A 21,480-nucleotide genomic window follows, 5' to 3' on the forward strand; every position below is an offset into this window, starting at 1 on the left:
GCCGTAGCTAACCCGAAGGAAAGGGCTACATACTGGTAATACCTGTCTAGAAAGGCAAACCTTAGGTACCGATAATGATCTTTGTGAATCGGTATGTGAAGGTAGGCATCCTTTAAGTCCACTGTGGTCATATATTGACCCTCTTGGATCATGGGTAGGATGGTCCGAATGGTTTCCATCTTGAACGATGGAACCCTTAGGAATTTGTTTAAGATTTTTAAGTCTAAGATTGGTCTGAAGGTTCCCTCTTTCTTGGGAACCACAAACAGATTTGAATAAAACCCTTGCCCCTGTTCCGTTCGCGGAACTGGGTGGATCACTCCCATCACTAAGAGGTCTTGTACACATTGTAGAAATGCCTCTTTCTTTACTAGGTTTGTTGATAACCTTGACAGATGAAACCTCCCTTGTGGAGGAGAAGTTTTGAAATCCAGAAGGTATCCCTGAGATATAATCTCCAACGTCCAGGGATCCTGTACATCTCTTGCCCAAGCCTGGGTGAAGAGAGAAAGTCTGCCCCCCACTAGATCCGTCTCCGGAAAGGGGGCCCTGACTTCATGCTGTCTTAGGGGCGGAAGTAGGCTTTCTGGCCTGCTTGCCCTTGTTCCATGACTGGTTGCCTTTCCAACCCTGTCTGTAACGAGCAGTAGTTCCTTCCTGTTTTGGAGCGGAGGAAGTTGATGCTGCTCCTGCCTTGAAATTACGAAAGGCACGAAAATTAGACTGTTTGGCCTTTGATTTGGCCCTGTCCTGAGGAAGGGTGTGGCCCTTACCTCCAGTAATGTCAGCAATAATTTTCTTCAAGCCGGGCCCGAATAAGGTCTGCCCTTTGAAAGGAATGTTTAGTAGTTTAGACTTAGAAGTTACATCTGCTGACCAGGATTTAAGCCATAGCGCTCTGCGCGCCTGTATGGCGAATCCGGAATTCTTAGCCGTAAGTTTGGTTAAATGCACTACGGCATCCGAAACAAACGCATTAGCCAGCTTAAGGGTTCTAATCTTGCTCAAAGATTCATCCAATGGTGCTGTGCGAATCGCCTCTTCCAGAGACTCAAACCAGAATGCCGCTGCAGCAGTGACAGGCGCAATGCATGCAAGAGGCTGTAATATAAAACCTTGTTGAACAAACATTTTCTTAAGGTAACCCTCTAATTTTTTTATCCATTGGATCTGAGAAAGCACAGCTATCCTCCACCGGGATAGTGGTATGCTTGGCTAAAGTAGAAACTGCTCCCTCCACCTTAGGGACCGTCTGCCATAAGTCTCGTGTGGTGGCGTCTATAGGGAACATTTTTCTAAATATCGGAGGAGGGGAGAAAGGCACACCGGGTCTATCCCACTCCTTGCTAATAATCTCTGTAAGCCTCTTTGGTATAGGAAAAACGTCAGTACACACCGGTACCGCATAGTATTTATCAAGCCTACATAATTTCTCTGGGATTGCCACCGTGTCACAATCATTCAGAGCCGCTAACACCTCCCCTAGCAACACGCGGAGGTTCTCAAGCTTAAATTTAAAATTTGAAATTTCTGAATCCGGTCTCCCCGAATCAGAACCGTCACCCACAGAATGAAGCTCTCCGTCCTCATGTTCTGCAAATTGTGACGCAGTATCAGACATGGCTCTCGTGTCATCGGCGCGCTCTGTCCTTAACCCAGAGCTGTCGCGCTTGCCTCTTAACTCGGGCATATTGTATAATACTTCTTTCATAACATTAGCCATATCATGTAAAGTGATTTGTAAGGGCCTTGATGTACTTGGCGCCTCAATCTTACGCACCTCCCGAGTGGGAGACGAAGGTACTGACACGTGAGGAGAGTTAGACGGCATAACTTCCCCCTCGTTGTCTGGTGATAATTTCTTTATCGGTACAGATTGACTTTTATTCAAAGTAATATCAATACAATTGGTACACATATTTCTATTGGGCTCCACATCGGCTTTTAAACATAATGAACAAGCAGATTCCTCTGTATCAGACATGTTTAAACAGACTAGCAATGAAGCTAGCAAGCTTGGAAAATACTTTCAATAAGTTTACAAGCAATATAAAAAACGCTGCAGCGCTTTTCTTTAAAAAACACAGTTGAATAAAAAAGAACTAATTCATTTATAGTCAACAATTCTTTAAAAGTATTAATTAGCAGAGGATTGCACCCATTAGCAAAAGGATGATTAACCCCTCAGTACCCAAAAACGGATATCAAATTAAGATTTAACGCTTTTAACACAGTTAAACACACTGTCACAGGTCTGCTGTGACTGATTACCTCCCTCAAAAACGACTTTTGAAGATCCCTGAGCTCTCTGGAGACGTCCTGGATCAAAGAGGAAGAAGCAGGAAGACTGTGCTAGAATTTTAACTGCGCAACAAGGCGATAAAAAAGGTCCCTCCCACTCCTATTACAACAGTGGGAGACCTGATATAACGGTTTCTATGCAGAAATATACGTTAGCCATGTGGAAAAAAATCATGCCCAAAAAGATTTATCACCAAAGTACCTCACAAAACGATTAACATGCCAGTAAACGTTTTAAAAAACAACATTTCAGATGCTGTGTAAAGTTATTACTAAGCCTGCTACCAGTCGCTTCTACTGCAGTTAAGGCTCACACATATCAGTATTAACAGTATTTTTTCAGTCAAATTCTAGTCCCTAGAAAATAACTTTACTGTGCATACATTTATCAGCCTGATACCAGCCACTACTACTGCATTTAAGGCTGTACTTACATCATACGGGTAACAGCAGTGTTTTCTTAGTCAATTCCATTCCCAGAAAATATTGTACTGCACATACCTCATTTGCGGGAGACCCCGCATGCTATTCCCATTTTCTGAAGTTACCCCATTCCTCAGAATGTCGAGAACAGCCAGTGGATCTTAGTTACGCCTGCTAAGATCATAGAAAACGCAGGCAGTTTCTTCTTCCAAATACTGCCTGAGATAGAAAAAACAGCACACTCCGGTGCCATTTAAAATAACAAACTTTTGATTGAAGAATAATTAAGTAAAAACTCCAGCTCCTCTCGCGACCTCCTTCTTTGTTGAGGGTTGCAAGAGAATGACTGGATATGACATGTGAGGGGAGGAGCTATATAGCAGCTCTGCTTGGGTGATCCTCTTGCAACTTCCTGTTGGGAAGGAGAATATATCCCATAAGTAATGGATGACCCGTGGACTGAACACACTTAACAAGAGAAATGTCATTCCTAAGGATTTAGGTTAAGTCAATATTCCAGAATTACAAAAACCGTAATGCTCCTATTGTTTGTGAAACCTAAGCAATTATATTCAATATTTAGTTTAATTTCACTCACCTCAGAAACCATTTCCTGTGTCAAGTTGCCACTGTAGAATGCCTCTATCCCTCTTTCTGCCACAGCATCCAAAACGTCTGCAAGGTCCGCTCTTCTGGCAAATGACCCTGCCACCAAGGGCTGCCCATATGGTAGGAAGATTTTCCGAAAGGTGTCTGAGAAGTTCATCCCCTTTGCCTCGTTAACAGCCTCAGCTGAGATAATTAGCAAGTCCATTAACTTTTGGTGGCCAGAAAGCTTTAAACCTTTAATTTAATCCTTGAAAATAAATATTAATTAAATCGGTGATACTGCTTTAATTTTATGCAGTAGTTATATTTTATTACTTTGTAATAATAATTGCTGTTATTGTAATTAAAACACTTTGGTAAAGTGTGAGAATGGAAGCAGAGTGCAATATTTAGATAGAGATGTTTCTTTTCAAATTGCTTAGTAAAACAGAATTATAAATATTACCTCCTCCCTCTTTCTCACCCTCTAATGCACCACGCTTACTTTTATTATGTGCTTAAACCAGTGTTGTAGACTACATTTACACTGAACTGAGTCATATGAACCCGATAGGGCGAAAAGTGCACTAGGGAACAGGGTCAGGTAAGATTTTTTTTACATTCATTTTCATTGTTCATGTATGTTAATTTGTTCATTTCTAAAGGCAAAAAGAATAGAATAAACTGCTATGTCCTTTTAGAAAGGGCCACAAAAAAAGCTTAAAAGGGACACTGAACCCAAATTTTTTCTTTCGTGATTCAGATAGAGCATGCAATTTTAAGCAACTTTCTAATTTACTCCTATTACCAAATTTTCTTAATTCTCGTGGTATCTTTATTTGAAAAGCAAGAATGTAAGTTTAGATTCCGGCCCGTTGTTGGTGAACAACCTGGGTTGTCCTTGCTGATTGGACAGCACCAATAAACAAGTGCTGTCCAGGGCCTGAACCAAAAATTGGCTGGCTCCTTAGCTTTGATGCCTTCTTTTTCAAATAAAGATAGCAAGAGAACGAAGAAAAATAGATAATAGGAGTAAATTAGAAAGTTGCTTAAAATTGCATGCTGTATCTGAATCCTGAAAGAAATTTTTTGAGTTTAGTGTCCCTTTAAACTGCATGCAAATTTTTTGTGCCTTTTTAACCTAACCTTTTCACAGTTGGTTTGGTTTTAAATAGGTAAATAGCTCACCCAAATCATGTGTCACATTGAAGCCACCACGAGCCACTTCAGCTGCTTTGGAAATTAAATCTCTCCAGGGTACCCTGTGAAGAGGTAATACAGTAATACCTACCTATTATTTAGATCTTGGTGAAGATACTACAGAAATATGTAATCCGAGGAATCATTGATGTGTAATCAACTTTTTGTTTAAAGATTTAGATGTCATAGTATGTGTATTTTTGTAGATATTACATAACATGGTTAAGTAGATTTTTTAAAATATTGTTTTACGAGCATCAGCGATTTATAATCAGAAATACACAGCTATTATACACCAGGACTCAAAAATTTACTTGCCACTTCTGATCCCACCCACACCATACCCACTACTTCACCCCCTCTTTGCATATGTTTAGCCATTGTGAAACATTTTGTAATATTGTTTTTATTTTATACCATAACAAATTAAATAATGCTACTTACAGTAATAAATTAGTTAGAAACATCAACTAGAGGTTTTGGGGAACACAACAGCTGGATAAAAAAGGAAGTTGTTGAACATAGAGAGTGCCGACAGTCATGGAAGGTCAAAGCAGACCTGGATATTTTTTTTTTTTTTATAATTATCATCTCTCCCTTCCCGCTCTTAACTATCTTTCTCGACTCCCTCCTCTCTTCAATCTCTCTTTTTACCCTCTCCCTTCTCTCAGGCCATATCTTCTCTTTACACTCTTTCTTTACCCTCTCTCATATCTCTTCACTCTTTTTTTCTCTATTTTCTCTCAACTCTAACTTCCCCACTTTCACTTTGCTCTGCGATCTTTCTCTCTGCCTCATTTACCCTCTCAGAAGTAAGTCTAAGCACTAACAGGGTCCCTACAGCCTTAGAAGAATAACATAACCTTGCACCAGTGATGTGCAGTCACTAGAGGCAGTGCTTCACCTCTCATATGGGCAAAAATAAATATATATTTTTTTATTGGCTTTAAAAAAAATTGCTATTTTTTTTCCCCAGCATTTTTTTTTCACAGCTACATGTTGTGCAATGGAGAGGCACAAGCAGGTCTGCCCACCATTACACAACATGCTGCACCATCTACTGGATTAAAGTGGTTAAGCTCATTGCATGGCCCATTATCTGCTTATTTGAGGCAGTCCCATTTGGGCTGACCCAATCCAGTGAGAGGCATTAGTAAGTGGAATTTAGGGTTGGGGCTGGATGTTAAATCATATAAAACAAAACAAAAACGAAAAAAAAAACAACTTTCATTTATTTTGTTGCTGTCCTGTGAAGCTGACAGCTTTGCTAAAGTGAAAAAGAGAGTTCTGTTCTTCCCCTCTAAGTGCTGTGGAATGTTCCACTGTCACTTCCTGAATCCTTACAGAGCAGGAAAGGGAGAGAGGCAGAGAGAGCAATGTTTCACCCACATTTTATTGTAGTAAGTGCTGCAGCTGTAGATTTTACTGAAATTGATTCTGTTAGTGAAAATGATAATTTAATGAATGTGGTTTAGTGTTTTTGTTGAATTGTGTTCAGATGCAGCTCATTAACAGGGGGACAGTAAGTGAGCATAACCCAATACTTACAGGAAGTCAAAGGGTCAATTCAGATTTAAATCCATAATTTAAAACCCAGAGTTTGAAGTGAAGTGTGCAGTGTCCACATTATTTAAATTAAAGTTTTTGACATTGAATATTGCTAAGCCTCCCTTTTTCATTGTTATTTTATTTGGTACAAACTCCATATATGTTATGTCTGTTCAGTCAGAGGATGCAGTATCTATTTTTATTTTTCTCTGTGTCTCCATTTATTTAAAGACTGCTGTTAACTTGTAATTCAAAAAATCAATTGAAAGCTGTTGCATTGTGTTTTTAGTATGTGCTGCTTTTATACAAGTTTATATTAATAAAAAGGAGATAATGAGTCATTTGAAAAATATATGTAATTATTGCAGTTAAATGTTTTTAGAAATAATGCCACTGTAAAGTAACTGGTTAAACACATAGTCAAAGGGAGACATTTAAAATTAAACTTTCATGATTGAGGTAGATCATGCTATTTTAATAGACTTTTCTAGTTATTTATATTTTGAGAATTAGCATCAACTGTTACTGGCCCCATGTCAGCAAATCAAATTAGTTTTTGAAAGGAACATGAAAGTCATAATTACATTTCCATCATTCAGATAGAAATTGCACACAAAAAATAAATAAATAAACTTTCTATTTTACTTTTATTATGCACTTCATTCTTTTGGTATCCTTTGGTGTCCTTTGTTGAAGAGCATACCTAAGTGGGATGTGCACGTGCATATGAACACCATATTGCAGCAGCTGTGTTGGCAGTATTGATAACTTTGTGTAAAACTTGTATGGTAAATTATTTCTATTTTTACAATACAGTAGTGAGTAGAGAAGAGATTGTGTATCATTCTAATTGCTTAGTAACTGGCACTGTGCCACAGAATTGTGTGAGTGTGTATGTGAGCAGAGTGTGTGTGGGTGTCAGTGAGCAGAGTATGTGTGCTTTATTCTCCAGCTAATCAATACATTTCCGATGAGCTGGTGCTTTAGTGCAGTGTTTCTCAACAATGGTCCTCAAGTACCCCCAACAGGCCAGGTTTTCATTATAGCCAAATCAGTGCACAGGTGAAGTAATCAGCTGATCAGTAACTCAGTGGTTACTAACTTGCTCTCACCCATCGCCTGATTAGGTCACCTGTGCACTGGTTCAGCTATCATTTAAACCTGCCCTGTTGGGGTACTTGCGGCCCTCTGTACATGTGTTTCTCCGGCGTATCATATCTAGTGCCTCACCAGCCTCTGACCTCACTGCACATCACTGCCTTGCACTTTCCTGACTATATAATATCCCTTTAGATAATAGTTTTAGCACATAGCCCACTATGTGTGTTTGTCAGTGCTGCAATTACAACATACCACCAGACTTCAGACTCAACATTTACTACATTCACTAACTAATATTTACTCGCCACTGTTAAATTTCCACTCGCCAATGGCTAGTGGAAATTTTGAGCCCTGTTATACACCATTGTATGCAGGTATTTTGATAAACATTCTATAAGATGTTTGGCTACCTACCTACCTCTTAAAGGGACACTATATTATTATTGGTTATTTGTAGAGCGCCAACAGATTCCGCAGCGCTATAAACATAGGCGGAATACAAGGAAACATTTATAGGGATCAGACGGGTAGAGGGCCCTGCCAAGAGTCGCACTGTTATAGTCAGCTCTAAAGAAGGTGATCTACAAACAGCATGGCTCTTAGGCTTACATGCTAAGGGAGTTCAAGGGAATAGCAATGGAGAAGAGGAAACGGTATAAAGAAAGGTTAGTGTAGGTTGTATGCATTCCTTAACAGTAGAGTCTTTAGGGAGCGCTTGAAGTTTTTAAAACTAGGGGAGAGCATTGTGGAGCAAGGCAGAGAGTTCCACAAGATGGGAGCCAGTGTGGAGAAGTCCTGTAAGCGGGATTGTGAGGAGGTAACAAGAGAGGAGGAGAGTAGAAGGTCATGAGCAAAGCGAAGGGGGCGGGAGGGAGAGCATCTGGAGACAAGGTCTGACATATAGGGGGGAGTAGTGCAGTTGAGGGCTTTGTATGTCAGAGTGAGAATTTTGTGTTTAATCCTGGAGGCAAGAGGAAGCCAGTGAAGGGATTGGCAGAGAGGTGCAGCAGATGAAGAGCAACGTGTAAGGAAGATGAGCCTGGCAGAGGCATTCATTATAGATTGTAAAGGAGCTAAGCGGTAGCTGGGGAGACCAGAGAAGACAAAGATGCAGTAATCGAGGCGGGATAGGATGAGAGAGTGGATTAAAATCTTAGTTGTGTCTTGTGTTAGAAAATCTCTAATTTTAGAGATGTTTTTAAGGTGGAAGCGGAAGGATTTAGCCAAGAACTGAATGTGAGGAGTGAAAGAAAGATCCGAGTCAAGTGTAACCCCAAGATATCGGGCATGTGGGGAAGGGGTAATGATGGAGTTGTCGACAGTTATAGAGAGATTGGTGGTGGATAATTTGGAAGAAGGAGAAAAAAAATAAGGTTAGCTCAGTTTTGGAGAGATTTAGTGAGAAGACATCCAGGAAGGGATGTGAGAAAGACAGTAAGTGACACGGGTTAGCAAGGAAGGAGATAGGTCTGGTGCAGATAAGGAGATTTAGGCGTCATCGGCCCACAAATGATATTGGGACCCATGGGACTTTATTAGGGAACCTAATGATGACGTGTAGATTGAGAAGAGAAGGGGACCGAGGACAGAGCCTTGTGGTACTCCAACAGAAAGTGGTGACGGGGCAGAGGAGGCATAACAATATTTTTGCATGTTTAAAGGCTTACTAAAATTCTTTAAATTAAAGCCTAAATGGGTTTATTTGGAACATACACATTCATTTAAAAATATCCGAGATGCAGTTTGAAATATCAGATTTATGGAACAAATATTTATCTTATCTGCGGGAGTCATTAACTAATCCAACAAGATATTTTCTCTTTTACTAGGAGTTCCTACTTGATGTCTGAAACATATTGCTAAATGTTCAAAATTTATTTTTATTTGAAATGCATTGGTAAACAACATTCTGTGAGTTTGCTCAGAGATTGACAAACGTATATCAAATGTAGAAGCCAACAATACATTTTTAAGAGGCAGATATTTTATGTAAAGACAAGTGTAATCTCCTCCAATAGTTTAAAATAAGAAATAAAAGTTTTAGAAGCTGTGGCTTCCTGTCTACCATGATTTGTCTAGTCTTAAAGGGATAGTAAACTATGAACGTTTATATTATCCATCTAAAGAACACTATTTAAATGTATTAAAACATTGTTTGCCTAAAAGAGGTTAAAATAGTTTATTTGTATTTCAAAGCTAACAGGAGGTGCATGTCTGTGTACAAATGGTCCTTAAAGATTGACTGCTTCTCCTCATTAGCTGTATAAAAAAGTGACACCACTTAGCAAGCCCTCCATTTTAAGTGAGTGTTCAGGTACAACATAAATAGGGCAAAAGTGGAAGTTGAGCGAGTTTTGTTTAAAGATGTAAACCAAAATATAGAAATTACTGTATTTCTGGTTTAATTTCAGTTATCTTGGCGTCATCCTAGCTAATACTCACCAGAAATGAACTACTACCAAAACAGAACCACAAATTTGAATCTGTAGGTGGGTGTATCAAATTGGGGTCTGATAAGGGGGAGACATGTTCAGATTTGAAACTGGATTTCTGATAAAACTGATATTCAGATTATGTCTGCTAAGGAAGTACTTCTGCAATAATCTTTTGTGCCACCTTGCTCAGTTCACCATTTGGATAACTGATGGAATCATCCCTAAAAGTACCATCCAACATATTGCTGAAAGCATCCTTTTCTTTTGAATGTTTTTTGATGGAATTAAATTTCTGAATCTTTCAATGTTCCTCCTTTACAGCAAACTTAAAAAATTGCAAAACACTGGAATATGTAAGAATGCATTCTTTAGATTTAGGGCCTAATGATCTACAGCTCGCCTCTCTAATGGGATTTTTTAAGAACAATTTTAGAAGGGCAAAGCGTTAGTAACAAATTTATTAAATTGGTAATTTGTGCAGTGTGTATGCACTTCAGGGCTTACTACAATATGAAAACAAAATTTATGCTTACCTGATAAATGTATTTATTTCTTGACACGGTGAGTCCACGGATCATCATTAATTACTGTTGGGAACATCACTCCTGGACAGCAGGAGGAGGCAAAGAGCACCACAACAAAACTGTTAAGTATCACTTCCCTTCCCACAAACCCCAGTCATTCGACCGAAGGAAAGGAGAGAAAGGAAACAACACAAGGTGCAGAGGTGCCTGAGGTTTATATAACAAAAAACTGTCTGAAAAAGCAGGGCGGGCCGTAGACTCACCGTGTCAAGAAATAAATACATTTATGAGGTAAGCATAAATTTTGTTTTCTTTCTAATGACACAGTGAGTCCACGGATCATCATTAAGTACTGTTGGGAATCAATACCCAAGCTAGAGGACACAGATAAGGGAGGGACAAAACAGGTAACCTAAACAGAAGGCACCACTGCTTGAAGAACCCTTCTCCCAAAAGAGGCCACAGCTGAGGCAAAAGTAAGTAGAGAGGACCAAGTTGCAGCCTTGAAAATCTGTTCCACAGAAGCTTCATTTTGAAGGCCCAAGAAAAGGAAACAGTGAACTGTGATTCTCTCAAGAGGCTGCCATCCAGCAGTTTCATAGGCCAAACAAATTATCCTCTTCAGCCAGAGTGAAAGAGAAGTAGCCGTAGCTTTCTGGCCCTTGCATTTCTCAGAAAAACAAACAAAACAGGAGACTGGCGAAAGTCCTTAGTCACCTGCAAGAAGAATTAAAGAGCACGCACCACATCTAGGTTGTGCAACAAACGCTCCTTATGAGAAGAAGGGTTAGGACACAAAGAAGGAACAACGATTTCCTGATTAATATTCCTATCTGAAACCTAACTTACGGCTAGATTTAGAGTTCTGCGGCCAAAGGGGTGCGTTAGCTACGCTGGCTTTTTTTCGCCTGAACCTTTTAAATACAGCTGGTATTTAGAGAGTTCACAGAAGGGCTGCGATAGGCTCCAAAAAGGGAGCGTATAGCATATTTACCGCCACTGCAACTCTAGATACCAGCGTTGCTTACGGACGCGCCCAGCTTCAAAAACGTGCTCGTGCACGATTCCCCCATAGAAAACAATGGGGCTGTTTGAGCTGAAAAAAAACCTAACACCTGCAAAAAAGCAGCGTTCAGCTCCTAACGCAGCCCCATTGTTTTCTATGGGGAAACACTTCCTAAGTCTGCACCTAACACCCTAACATGTACCCCGAGTCTAAACACCCCTAACCTTACACTTATTAACCCCTAATCTGCCGCCCCCGCTATCGCTGGCCCCTGCATATTATTATTAACCCCTAATCTGCCGCTCCGTACACCGCTGCAACCTACATTATACCTATGTACCCCTAATCTGCTGCCCCTAACACCACCGACCCCTATGTTATATTTATTAACCCCTAATCTGCCCCCCCCCCACGTCGCCTCCACCTACCTACAATTATTAACCACTAAAGCTAAGTCTAACCCTAACCCTAACACCCCCCTAAGTTAAATATAATTTTATTCTAACGAAATAAATTAACTCTTATTAAATAAAGTATTCCTTTTTAAAGCTAAATACTTACCTGTAAAATAAACCCTAATATAGCTACAATATAAATAATAATTATATTGTAGCTATTTTAGGATTAATATTTATTCTACAGGCAACTTTGTAATTATTTTAACCAGGTACAATAGCTATTAAATAGTTAATAACTATTTAATAGTTACCTAGTTAAAATAATTACAAAATTACCTGTAAAATAAATCCTAACCTAAGTTACAATTAAACCTAACACTACACTATCAATAAATAAATTAAATAAAATACCTACAATTATCTACAATTAAACCTAACACTACACTATCAATAAATTAATTAAATACAATACCTAGGGTAGGGCATTTTTTTATTTTGGGGGTCTTTGTTATTTTATTAGGGGGCTTAGAGTAGGTGTAATTAGTTTAACATTGTTGTAATATTTTTCTAATGTTTGTAAATATTTTTTTTTTTGTAACTTAGTTCTTTTTTATTTTTTGTACTTTAGTTAGTTTATTTAATTGTATTTATTTGTAGGTATTGTATTTAATTAATTTATTGCTAGTGTAGTGTTAGGTTTAATTGTAACTTAGGTTAGGATTTATTTTACAGGTAATTTTGTAATTATTTTAACTAGGTAACTATTAAATAGTTATTAACTATTTAATAGCTATTGTACCTGGTTAAAATAATTACAAAGTTGCCTGCAAAATAAATATTAATCCTAAAATAGCTACAATATAATTATTATTTATATTGTAGCTATATTAGGGTTTATTTTACAGGTAAGTATTTAGCTTTAAATAGGAATCATTTATTTAATAAGAGTTAATTTATTTCATTAGATAAAAATTATATTTAATTTAGGGGGGTGTTAGGGTTAGGGTTAGGCTTAGCTTTAGGGGTTAAAAAATTTATTAGAGTAGCTGTGAGCTCCGGTCGGCATATTAGGGGTTAATGCTTGAAGTTAGGTGTCGGCGATGTTAGGGAGGGCAGATTAGGGGTTAATACTATTTATTATAGGGTTATTGAGGCGGGAGTGAGGCGGATTAGGGGTTAATACATTTATTATAGTAGCGGTGCGGTCCGGTCGGCAGATTAGGGGTTAATAAGTGTAGGTAGGTAGCGGCGACGTTGGGGGCGGCAGATTAGGGGTTAATAAATATTATGTAGGTGTCGGCGGTATTAGGGGCAGCAGATTAGGGGTACATAGGGATAATGTAGGTTGCGGCGGTGTGCGGGCGGCAGATTAGGGGTTAAAAAATTTTTAATAGAGTGGCGGCGATGTGGGGGGGGCCTCGGTTTAGGGGTACATAGGTAGTTTATGGGTGTTAGTGTACTTTAGAGCACAGTAGTTAAGAGTTTTATAAACCGGCGTTAGCCCAGAAAGCTCTTAACTACTGACTTTTTTCTGCGGATGGAGTTTTGTCGTTAGATTTCTAACGCTCACTTCAGCCAAGACTCTAAATACCAGCGTTAGAAAGATCCAATTGAAAAGATAGGATACGCAAATGGCGTAGGGGATCTGCGGTATGGAAAAGTCGCGGCTGCAAAGTGAGCGTTAGACCCTTTCCTGACTGACTCCAAATACCAGCGGGCGGTAAAAACCAGCGTTAGGAGCCTCTAACGCTGGTTTTGACGGCTACAGCCCAACTCTAAATCTAGGCCTTAGTATCTTAATACCCAAGGAATGCATAGGCTCAAACGGAGCCTGCTGTAAAACTCTAAAAAAAAAAGGTTAAGACTCCAGGAGGAGGAGTAACAGATTTAAACACAGGCCTGATTCTGACAAATATCTGACAAAAGGATTGCACGTCTGGCACATCCGCCAGACACTTAACAAAATAGACAAGGCAGAAATCTGACCCTTGCTGCCAAACCTTTCTCCAGACCCTCCTGGAGAAAAAACAAAATTCTAGGAATTCTAACTCTACTCCAAGAGTAGCCCTTGGATTCACACCAATACAGATATTTACGCCATACTATATGGTAAATCTCTCTAGTCACAGGCTTGCCAGCTGGTATCAAAGTCTCAATGACCGAATCTGAAAACCCACGCTTAGAGGGAACTAAGCGTTCAATCTCCAAGCAGACAGCTTCAGAGAAACAAAATTTGTATGAGAGAAGGGGCCCTGATCAGAAGGTCCTTACTCAGAGGCAGTCTCCAAGGTGAAGAGATAACATCTCCTCTAGGTCTGCATACCAGGTCCTGCAATCTGAACTACCTACGCCTCTCCTGATTGATACAAACAATGATTTGTGGAAAAGGAGCAAACCGATAAACAGTGATGTCAGACTGAATCCCAAAGAAACGCCAGGGTATTTAACAGAGCAGCCTGCTGATCTCTAGACCTTTAACATAACTTGGAAGCTTGGTGTACTGCCATTTCCAATTCCAGCATCCCATTGAGGGTTAACCTAGAGAACACCTCCGGGAGAACCCACTCCCCGGGATGAAAAATCTGACTGCTTTAGAAGACTGCTCCCGGTATTCACTCCTGAAATGTGAATAGAGGATAAACAACGATGTGAGCGTCCACCCACCTAACAATCCACGTCAATCATGGCAAAGGAACTTCAGGTTCCTCCCAGGTTGTTAATGTAACGGCTGAGACAAAATTGTACAACCAGAACCGGAAAAAACGGTTAAGACAACTGAGGCAAAGCCATCAGAGCCATGTGGATTGTTTTAACTCCAAAATGGTTATGGGAAGAGCAGACTCCTCCCAAGTCCATAATCACTATCCAACAGGCTAGCAACCGTGGTCACTATTACTCAGGAAAGTCTCCGGAAGCATGTGCCCCGAGACAGAAGCACCTGAGAACTGGAGAATGCGGGTAACAATCCTGCTACCTCTCGCAAGCTAAGCGAGCGCTCTACCACTAATTCAAGATCTATCTTGCAAGCCACAGGATCCACTGGTCCACTATCTGAACATGCATAACAGCAGACACTCAGATGGAATCGAGCCAAGGAATGATGTCCAATGAAGCAACCATAAGACCAATTACCTCCATATATTGAGCCACAGAATGGCCAAACAGTAGAATGCCAAAAAAAAAGGCAAGAGGAAAATCCACTATTTTCTGACCTCTGTCAAAAAAATATTTTCAGAGATAGGGAAACTAATATGGTCCTTAAGAAACTACCCCTGTAGCTGGAACAAGGGAACTCATCTTCAGATTCACTTCCATCCTTGAAAGGAAGAAAAACAACAAGATCTCTGTATGAGAGTTTGCTTGTTGAAAAGATGGCGCCTAAACCTTATGACGTCCAGGAAAGTCACACTGAAATCTGATCACTGGCAATATAGCCCCCTCTGAGAGCTATGGCAAGGCCAGAGGAAAAAGCCACAAACTGAAAGTGTTTCACAGAGAGGCAAAACCCAGGAACTTGAACATACACGTCCTCCAGGTCTATGGTCACAAAGAACTGACCCTCTTGGACCAACTGGAACTATCCCAGGGAAAGGAGGTTCCAAATGCAATTCAAAAAATGCCTCACTGTTATCTGGCCTGCAGATAAAATTGAGAGGAGGAACCTGCCTCTGAGAGGAAGGTATGATTATATGTAGAAAACCTGAGATACTAAGTCCATAGCCTATCTAGGACATCTCGTATCCTCTCTTGGAGACAAACCGAGAGATACAGCCCCCCACTTGTCCAATTCCCGTAATGGGGGCAAACTCCTCTAGGACTATTCATCTTGTCTTAAGGTAGAAAAGACCCTTTTCCACCCGTAATAGCAGAAAAAATACCTGACAGATCAGGACCAAACAAGGTCTTTCCCTTGAAAAGGAGGCGCTAGAAGCTCAAGGAAAAAACCACTGACCAAAATAAGGCCACAACGCCCCGCGGGCTAGCACAGCTAAGCCAGATATTGACTCTCGGCTTAAAAACCTGCATGGTAGCATCAGAAATAAAAGACTGGCTAAATAAAGAACCTAAATTCTGTTCTGGATCTCCACCAAGGGAGTCCATAGCAATTGAAATCAGACAAGGCGTCACACCCTTAAGATGCCACACTTGACACAGTGGCAACACAAACTTCCATGTAAGTCCATTGATCCTGAAAAGAGCAGCAATCCTCTCTAGGGATCACAGTTCTCTGAACCAGAGGATAAATGGTCCCTACTACTTAGGCACCGTGCGCCCTGATATTTAATGGAGATAGCTACAGGAAAACTTCCTAGCACGGTCTGGACCAGGAAAAACTTCCATAGAGGAATCCTAGTATTTATAAGGTTTACTAGGTTCTTAGGGTTGATAGGCGTATCAGAGTCGCTCCAAGGTAGCCAAAACCTTGATCAACAATACACAGAGGCTGTTCAAGCTTAAATCTGAAGGCTACTACTTCAGTATCAGATTAGGGATTATACTGTCCGAATCTGAGATTTCACTCACAGAGGCTACCGGCGTCTCCTCCACATCAGACCTATGAGGAAGGTCAGCCAGAGTAGCAGGAAATGGAACAGAAACCTTACTAGCTGAATTTCTAATTTTCCTCTTGCGTATTCCTTTTAACATAGGAAAAGCAGATAATGCCGCAGATATCGCCAAAGATACCTGTGCAACAACTTCTGCAGGCAAATAAGCTCCTCCAGGAGACTGAGAGGAATTGCAGGACACTATGGGGCCTAGTTATCAAGCCGTCAACCTCAAATACGCTGCGTATTCCGCAGCGTATTTGTGGCGAGGCTGATTCGCCTTAGTTATCAAAGGCTCGAGACCGGCAAAAGTAGAATTTTGTGACGTAAACTTCGATCCGCCGGACTCAGTCCGACACAGATCGATTCTTACGTCACTTCAGATGTTCCGCACACAAGTGCGGCACAATCTCACTACTTTTGCTAGTTATCAAAAAACTAGCAGGTACGCTCGGCACTTTTACGGCCCAGCGTACCTGGTTTTCAAAGCGCCAGCCTGGAGGCGGCGGATCCCATAGGAATCAATGGGAGTCTGACCATAGCGAAAGTACAAGTTCGCTGCTGCCAGACATCCCATTCATTCCTATGGGAGCTGTCTACACCTAACACCCTAACATGTACCCCGAGTCTAAACACCGCTAATCTGACCCCCCCCTACACCGCCGCAACTACATAAAGTTATTACCCCCTAAACCGCCGCTCCCGGAGCCCACCGCAACTATAATAAATGTATTAACCCCTAAACCGCCGCTCCCTGAACCCGCCGCAACCTATATTAAATGTATTAACCCCTATCCTGCCCCCCTACACCGTCGCCACCTATAATAAATTTATTAACCCCTATCCTGCCCCCCACTACGCCGCCGCCACTGTAATAAAATGATTAACCCCTAAACCTAAGTCTAACACTAACCCTAACGCCCCCCTAACTTAAATATTAATTAAATAAATCTAAATAAATTAACTCTTATTAACTAAATGAATCCTATTTAAAACTAAATACTTACCTTTAAAATAAACCCTAATATAGCTACAATATAAATAATAATTATATTGTAGCTATCTTAGGATTTATTTTTATTTTACAGGTAACTTTGTATTTATTTTAGCTAGTTAGAATAGTTATTAAATAGTTATTAACTATTTAATAACTACCTAGCTAAAATAATTACAAAATTACCTGTAAAATAAATCCTAACCTAAGTTACAATTAAACCTAACACTACACTATCATTAAATTAATTAAATAAATTAACTACAAATAACTACAATTAAATACAATTACATAAACTAACTAAAGTACAAAAAATAAAAAAAGCTAAGTTACAAAAAAAAAATAATTAAGTTACAAACATGTTAAAAATATTACAACAATTTTAAGCTACTTACACCTAATCTAAGCCCCCTAATAAAATAACAAACCCCCCCAAAATAAAAAAAAATCCCTACCCTATTCTAAATTAAATACATTTCAAAGCTCTTTTACCTTACCAGCCCTTAAAAGGGCCATTTGTGGGGGCATGCCCCAAAAAGTTCAGCTCTTTTGCCTGTAAAAGAAAAATACAACCCCCCCCAACATTAAAACCCACCACCCACATACCCCTAATCTAACCCAAGCCCCCCTTACAAAAACCTAACACTAATCCCCTGAAGATCATCCTACCTTGAGTCGTCTTCACTCAGCCGAGCCACCGATGGAACTGAAGAGGACATCCGGAGCGGAAGAAGTTAATCCTCCAAGCGGCGCTGAAGAAATCTTCCATCCGATGAAGTCATCATCCATGCGGCGCTGAAGAAGTCTTCGATCCGGCCGATGTCATCTTCAAAGAGGCGCTGAAGAGGTCTTCTATCCGGGCGAAGTCATCTTCCAAGCCGGGTCTTGAATCTTCCTTCCGCCGACGCGGAACCACCTTCTTCACCGACGGACTACGACGAATGACGGCTCCTTTAAGGGACGTCATCCAAGATGGCGTCCCCTCAATTCCGATTGGCTGATAGGATTCTATCAGCCAATCGGAATTAAGGTAGGAAAAATCTGATTGGCTGATGGAATCAGCCAATCAGATTGAGCTTGCATTCTATTGGCTGTTCCGATCAGCCAATAGAATGCGAGCTCAATCTGATTGGCTGATTGGATCAGCCAATCGGATTGAACTTGAATCTGATTGGCTGATTCCATCAGCCAATCAGATTTTCCTACCTTAATTCCGATAGGATTCTATCAGCCAATCGGAATTGAGGGGACGCCATCTTGGATGACGTCCCTTAAAGGAGCCGTCATTCGTCGTAGTCCGTCGGTGAAGAAGGTGGTTCCGCGTCGGCGGAAGGAAGATTCAAGACCCGGCTTGGAAGATGACTTCGCCCGGATAGAAGACCTCTTCAGCGCCTCTTTGAAGATGACATCAGCCGGATCGAAGACTTCTTCAGCGCCGCATGGATGATGACTTCATCGGATGGAAGATTTCTTCAGCGCCGCTTGGAGGATTAACTTCTTCCGCTCCGGATGTCCTCTTCAGTTCCATCGGTGGCTCGGCTGAGTGAAGACGACTCAAGGTAGGATGATCTTCAGGGGATTAGTGTTAGGTTTTTGTAAGGGGGTTTGGGTTAGATTAGGGGTATGTGGGTGGTGGGTTTTAATGTTGGGGGGGGGGTTGTATTTTTCTTTTACAGGCAAAAGAGCTGAACTTTTTGGGGCATGCCCCCACAAATGGCCCTTTTAAGGGCTGGTAAGGTAAAAGAGCTTTGAAATTTATTTAATTTAGAATAGGGTAGGGATTTTTTTTATTTTGGGGGGGTTTGTTATTTTATTAGGGGGCTTAGATTAGGTGTAAGTAGCTTAAAATTGTTGTAATATTTTTAACATGTTTGTAACTTAATTTTTTATTTTTTGTAACTTAGCTTTTTTTATTTTTTGTACTTTAGTTAGTTTATGTAATTGTATTTAATTGTAGTTATTTGTAGGTAGTTTATTTAATTAATTTAATGATAGTGTAGTATTAGGTTTAATTGTAACTTAGGTTAGGATTTATTTTACAGGTAATTTTGTATTTCTTTTAGCTAGGTAGTTATTAAATAGTTAATAACTATTTAATAACTATTCTAACTAGCTAAAAGAAATACAAAGATACCTGTAAAATAAATATAAATCCTAAGATAGCTATAATATAATTATTAATTACATTGTAGCTATCTTAGGGTTTATTTTACAGGTAAGTATTTATTTTTAAATAGGAATAATTTATTAAAGTATAGTGTAGTGTTAGGTGTAATTGTAACTTAGGTTAGGATTTATTTCACAGGTGCATTTCTCTTTATTTTAGCTAGGTAAGCTATTAAATAGTTAATAACTATTTAATAGCTATTGTACCTAGTTAAAATAAATTGAAAGATGCCTGTAAAATAAATATAAATCCTAAGATAGCTACAATATAATTATTATTTATATTGTAGCTATATTAGGGTTTATTTTAAAGGTAAGTATTTAGTTTTAAATAGGATTCATTTAGTTAATAAGAGTTAATTTATTTAGATTTATTTAATTAATATTTAAGTTAGGGGGGCGTTAGGGTTAGGGTTAGACTTAGGTTTAGGGGTTAATCATTTTATTACAGTGGCAGCGGCGTAGTGGGGGGCAGGATAGGGGTTAATAAATTTATTATAGGTGGCGACGGTGTAGGGGGGGCAGATTAGGGGTTACTAGGTATAATGTAGGTGGCAGCGGTGTCTGGGAGCGGCGGTTTAGGGGTTAATACATTTATAAGAGTTGCGGCGGGGTCTAGGAGCGGCGGTTTAGGGGTTAATACATTTATAAGAGTTGCGGCGGGGTCTAGGAGCGGCGGTTTAGGGGTTAATACATTTATAAGACTTGCGGCAGGGTCTAGGAGCGGCGGTTTAGGGATTAATACATTTATAAGAGTTGCGGCAGGGTCTAGGAGCGGCGGTTTAGGGGTTAGTAACTTTATTTAGTTGCGGGGGGCTCCGGGGGCGCCGGTATAGGGGGTAGAGCAGTGTAGTTAGTGTGAGTGCTTAGTGACAGGCTAGCAATAAAGCTGGGAAAAAGCCGAAGGGCAGCGAGATCGGATGAGTGATAACTCTCACAGTCCGCTGCTCATCGCCCCGCGGCTTTTTGACAGCTTTATTTGATAACTTAGGCGTATTTTTTTCAGGTCCGCGGCGGCGAAGGTAGGCGAGCTTAGGCGGACGTATTGGGCCGGCGAAGCCAGAAAAGTAGACGGCTTGATAACTAGCCCCCTATATGTGTAGCCATTAAGGCTTGGGACATTTGAGGAGAAAGCTGTGGCAATGCCTAAACAGTATCATCCTAAGAGACATGAGGCTCAGAAAATAAAAGAAAATTACATAGGACACTGTTATCTGGCCTATACAATTTTAAGGGCAAAACAAAATCTAATGTGTCCATAGGAGCAGAACTCAAGCTCTAAAATCAAACTGACAGCACAAAAATCACATGCTTTAAATAATTGTGCTGTCACTTTAAAAATAAATAAAAATGCCTTAGGATATGAGATGTAAGAATCTATAGAACAGCCCCCTGATCCAAGAATAATACCCCAAATTACTTAATCTTAAAATATTAAAGATTTTGGGAATGTTTTAAAAATGTGCCTGTCACTTTAAAATATTTAAATAATATTAAGCAACCTGCAATATAGAAATAAAAATAACTGTTTAGTTCTATATTTAATCCAACCTTAACTGTGCAGGTGCATGGGGCTAATGCGTAGCAGCACATACCATGTCATGACAGTGTTAGAGTGCAGGGAGAACTGTATCACGCAGAGATAGTGTTTCTCAGCTCTAAATAAGAGAGCAGCTCCCACCATGAAAAGGTGCATCAAGTGCACCAGGAACAACTTAAAACGCAGGAAAACTGAATCAGCTATACTAAACAAAGTCTCTCACAGAGACTGTAGTTCTAAGTACCACGCCATTCCCGGTGTGAAGGAGCAGGCGGGCACTAAATATTGGTAACAGAAAGCCGAAAATGGCGCCGCTCTTCAAGGAGGCGGAGCCAGCAGAACAAGGAAAATAAAGTGCTCTGTTAAAATCAACTGTGCTTTTAATAGACACAAAACCGCAATTAAAAATTAAAGCAGCAGAACAACTATTCCTCCGGTACACCCAAACCCTTAAATCATCACTGAACTACAATGGGTACATCCGGATAACACTGCCTACAGCAGTAACAGTTAAAACCAGGCAGAGTAATACAGTGCGAAGTAACAGAAATAAGCTGTAAAGGGCACCATTAAAATAAAGCCTCAGAGGAGAATTCCCTGCATGTCTCACATATATAAAAGGTCCTGCCACTGCCTAAGTAATCCTTTCCCAAAGGAATAATCAGTCCCAATAAAGATGCAGTTTATTTTATTTCTTAAGTGCCCATCT

The 21,480-nt window shown here is 40.1% G+C and overlaps 1 protein-coding gene across 1 annotated transcript in view; it reads right to left on the minus strand.

Moving 5' to 3' along the window:
- Positions 1 to 21,480, minus strand: part of GGT7 (gamma-glutamyltransferase 7) — a 203,036-nt gene that overhangs the window by 138,313 nt on the left and 43,243 nt on the right. The window contains exons 6-7 of the mRNA XM_053714073.1: positions 4,501 to 4,574; positions 3,323 to 3,516 (exon numbers count right to left, since the gene is read on the minus strand). Coding sequence (XP_053570048.1) covers positions 3,323 to 3,516; positions 4,501 to 4,574 — 268 coding nt within the window. The remainder of the gene's footprint in view (positions 1 to 3,322; positions 3,517 to 4,500; positions 4,575 to 21,480) is intronic.

The sequence above is a fragment of the Bombina bombina genome, chromosome 1, assembly GCF_027579735.1.
Source record: "Bombina bombina isolate aBomBom1 chromosome 1, aBomBom1.pri, whole genome shotgun sequence".
Lineage (NCBI taxonomy): Eukaryota > Metazoa > Chordata > Amphibia > Anura > Bombinatoridae > Bombina > Bombina bombina.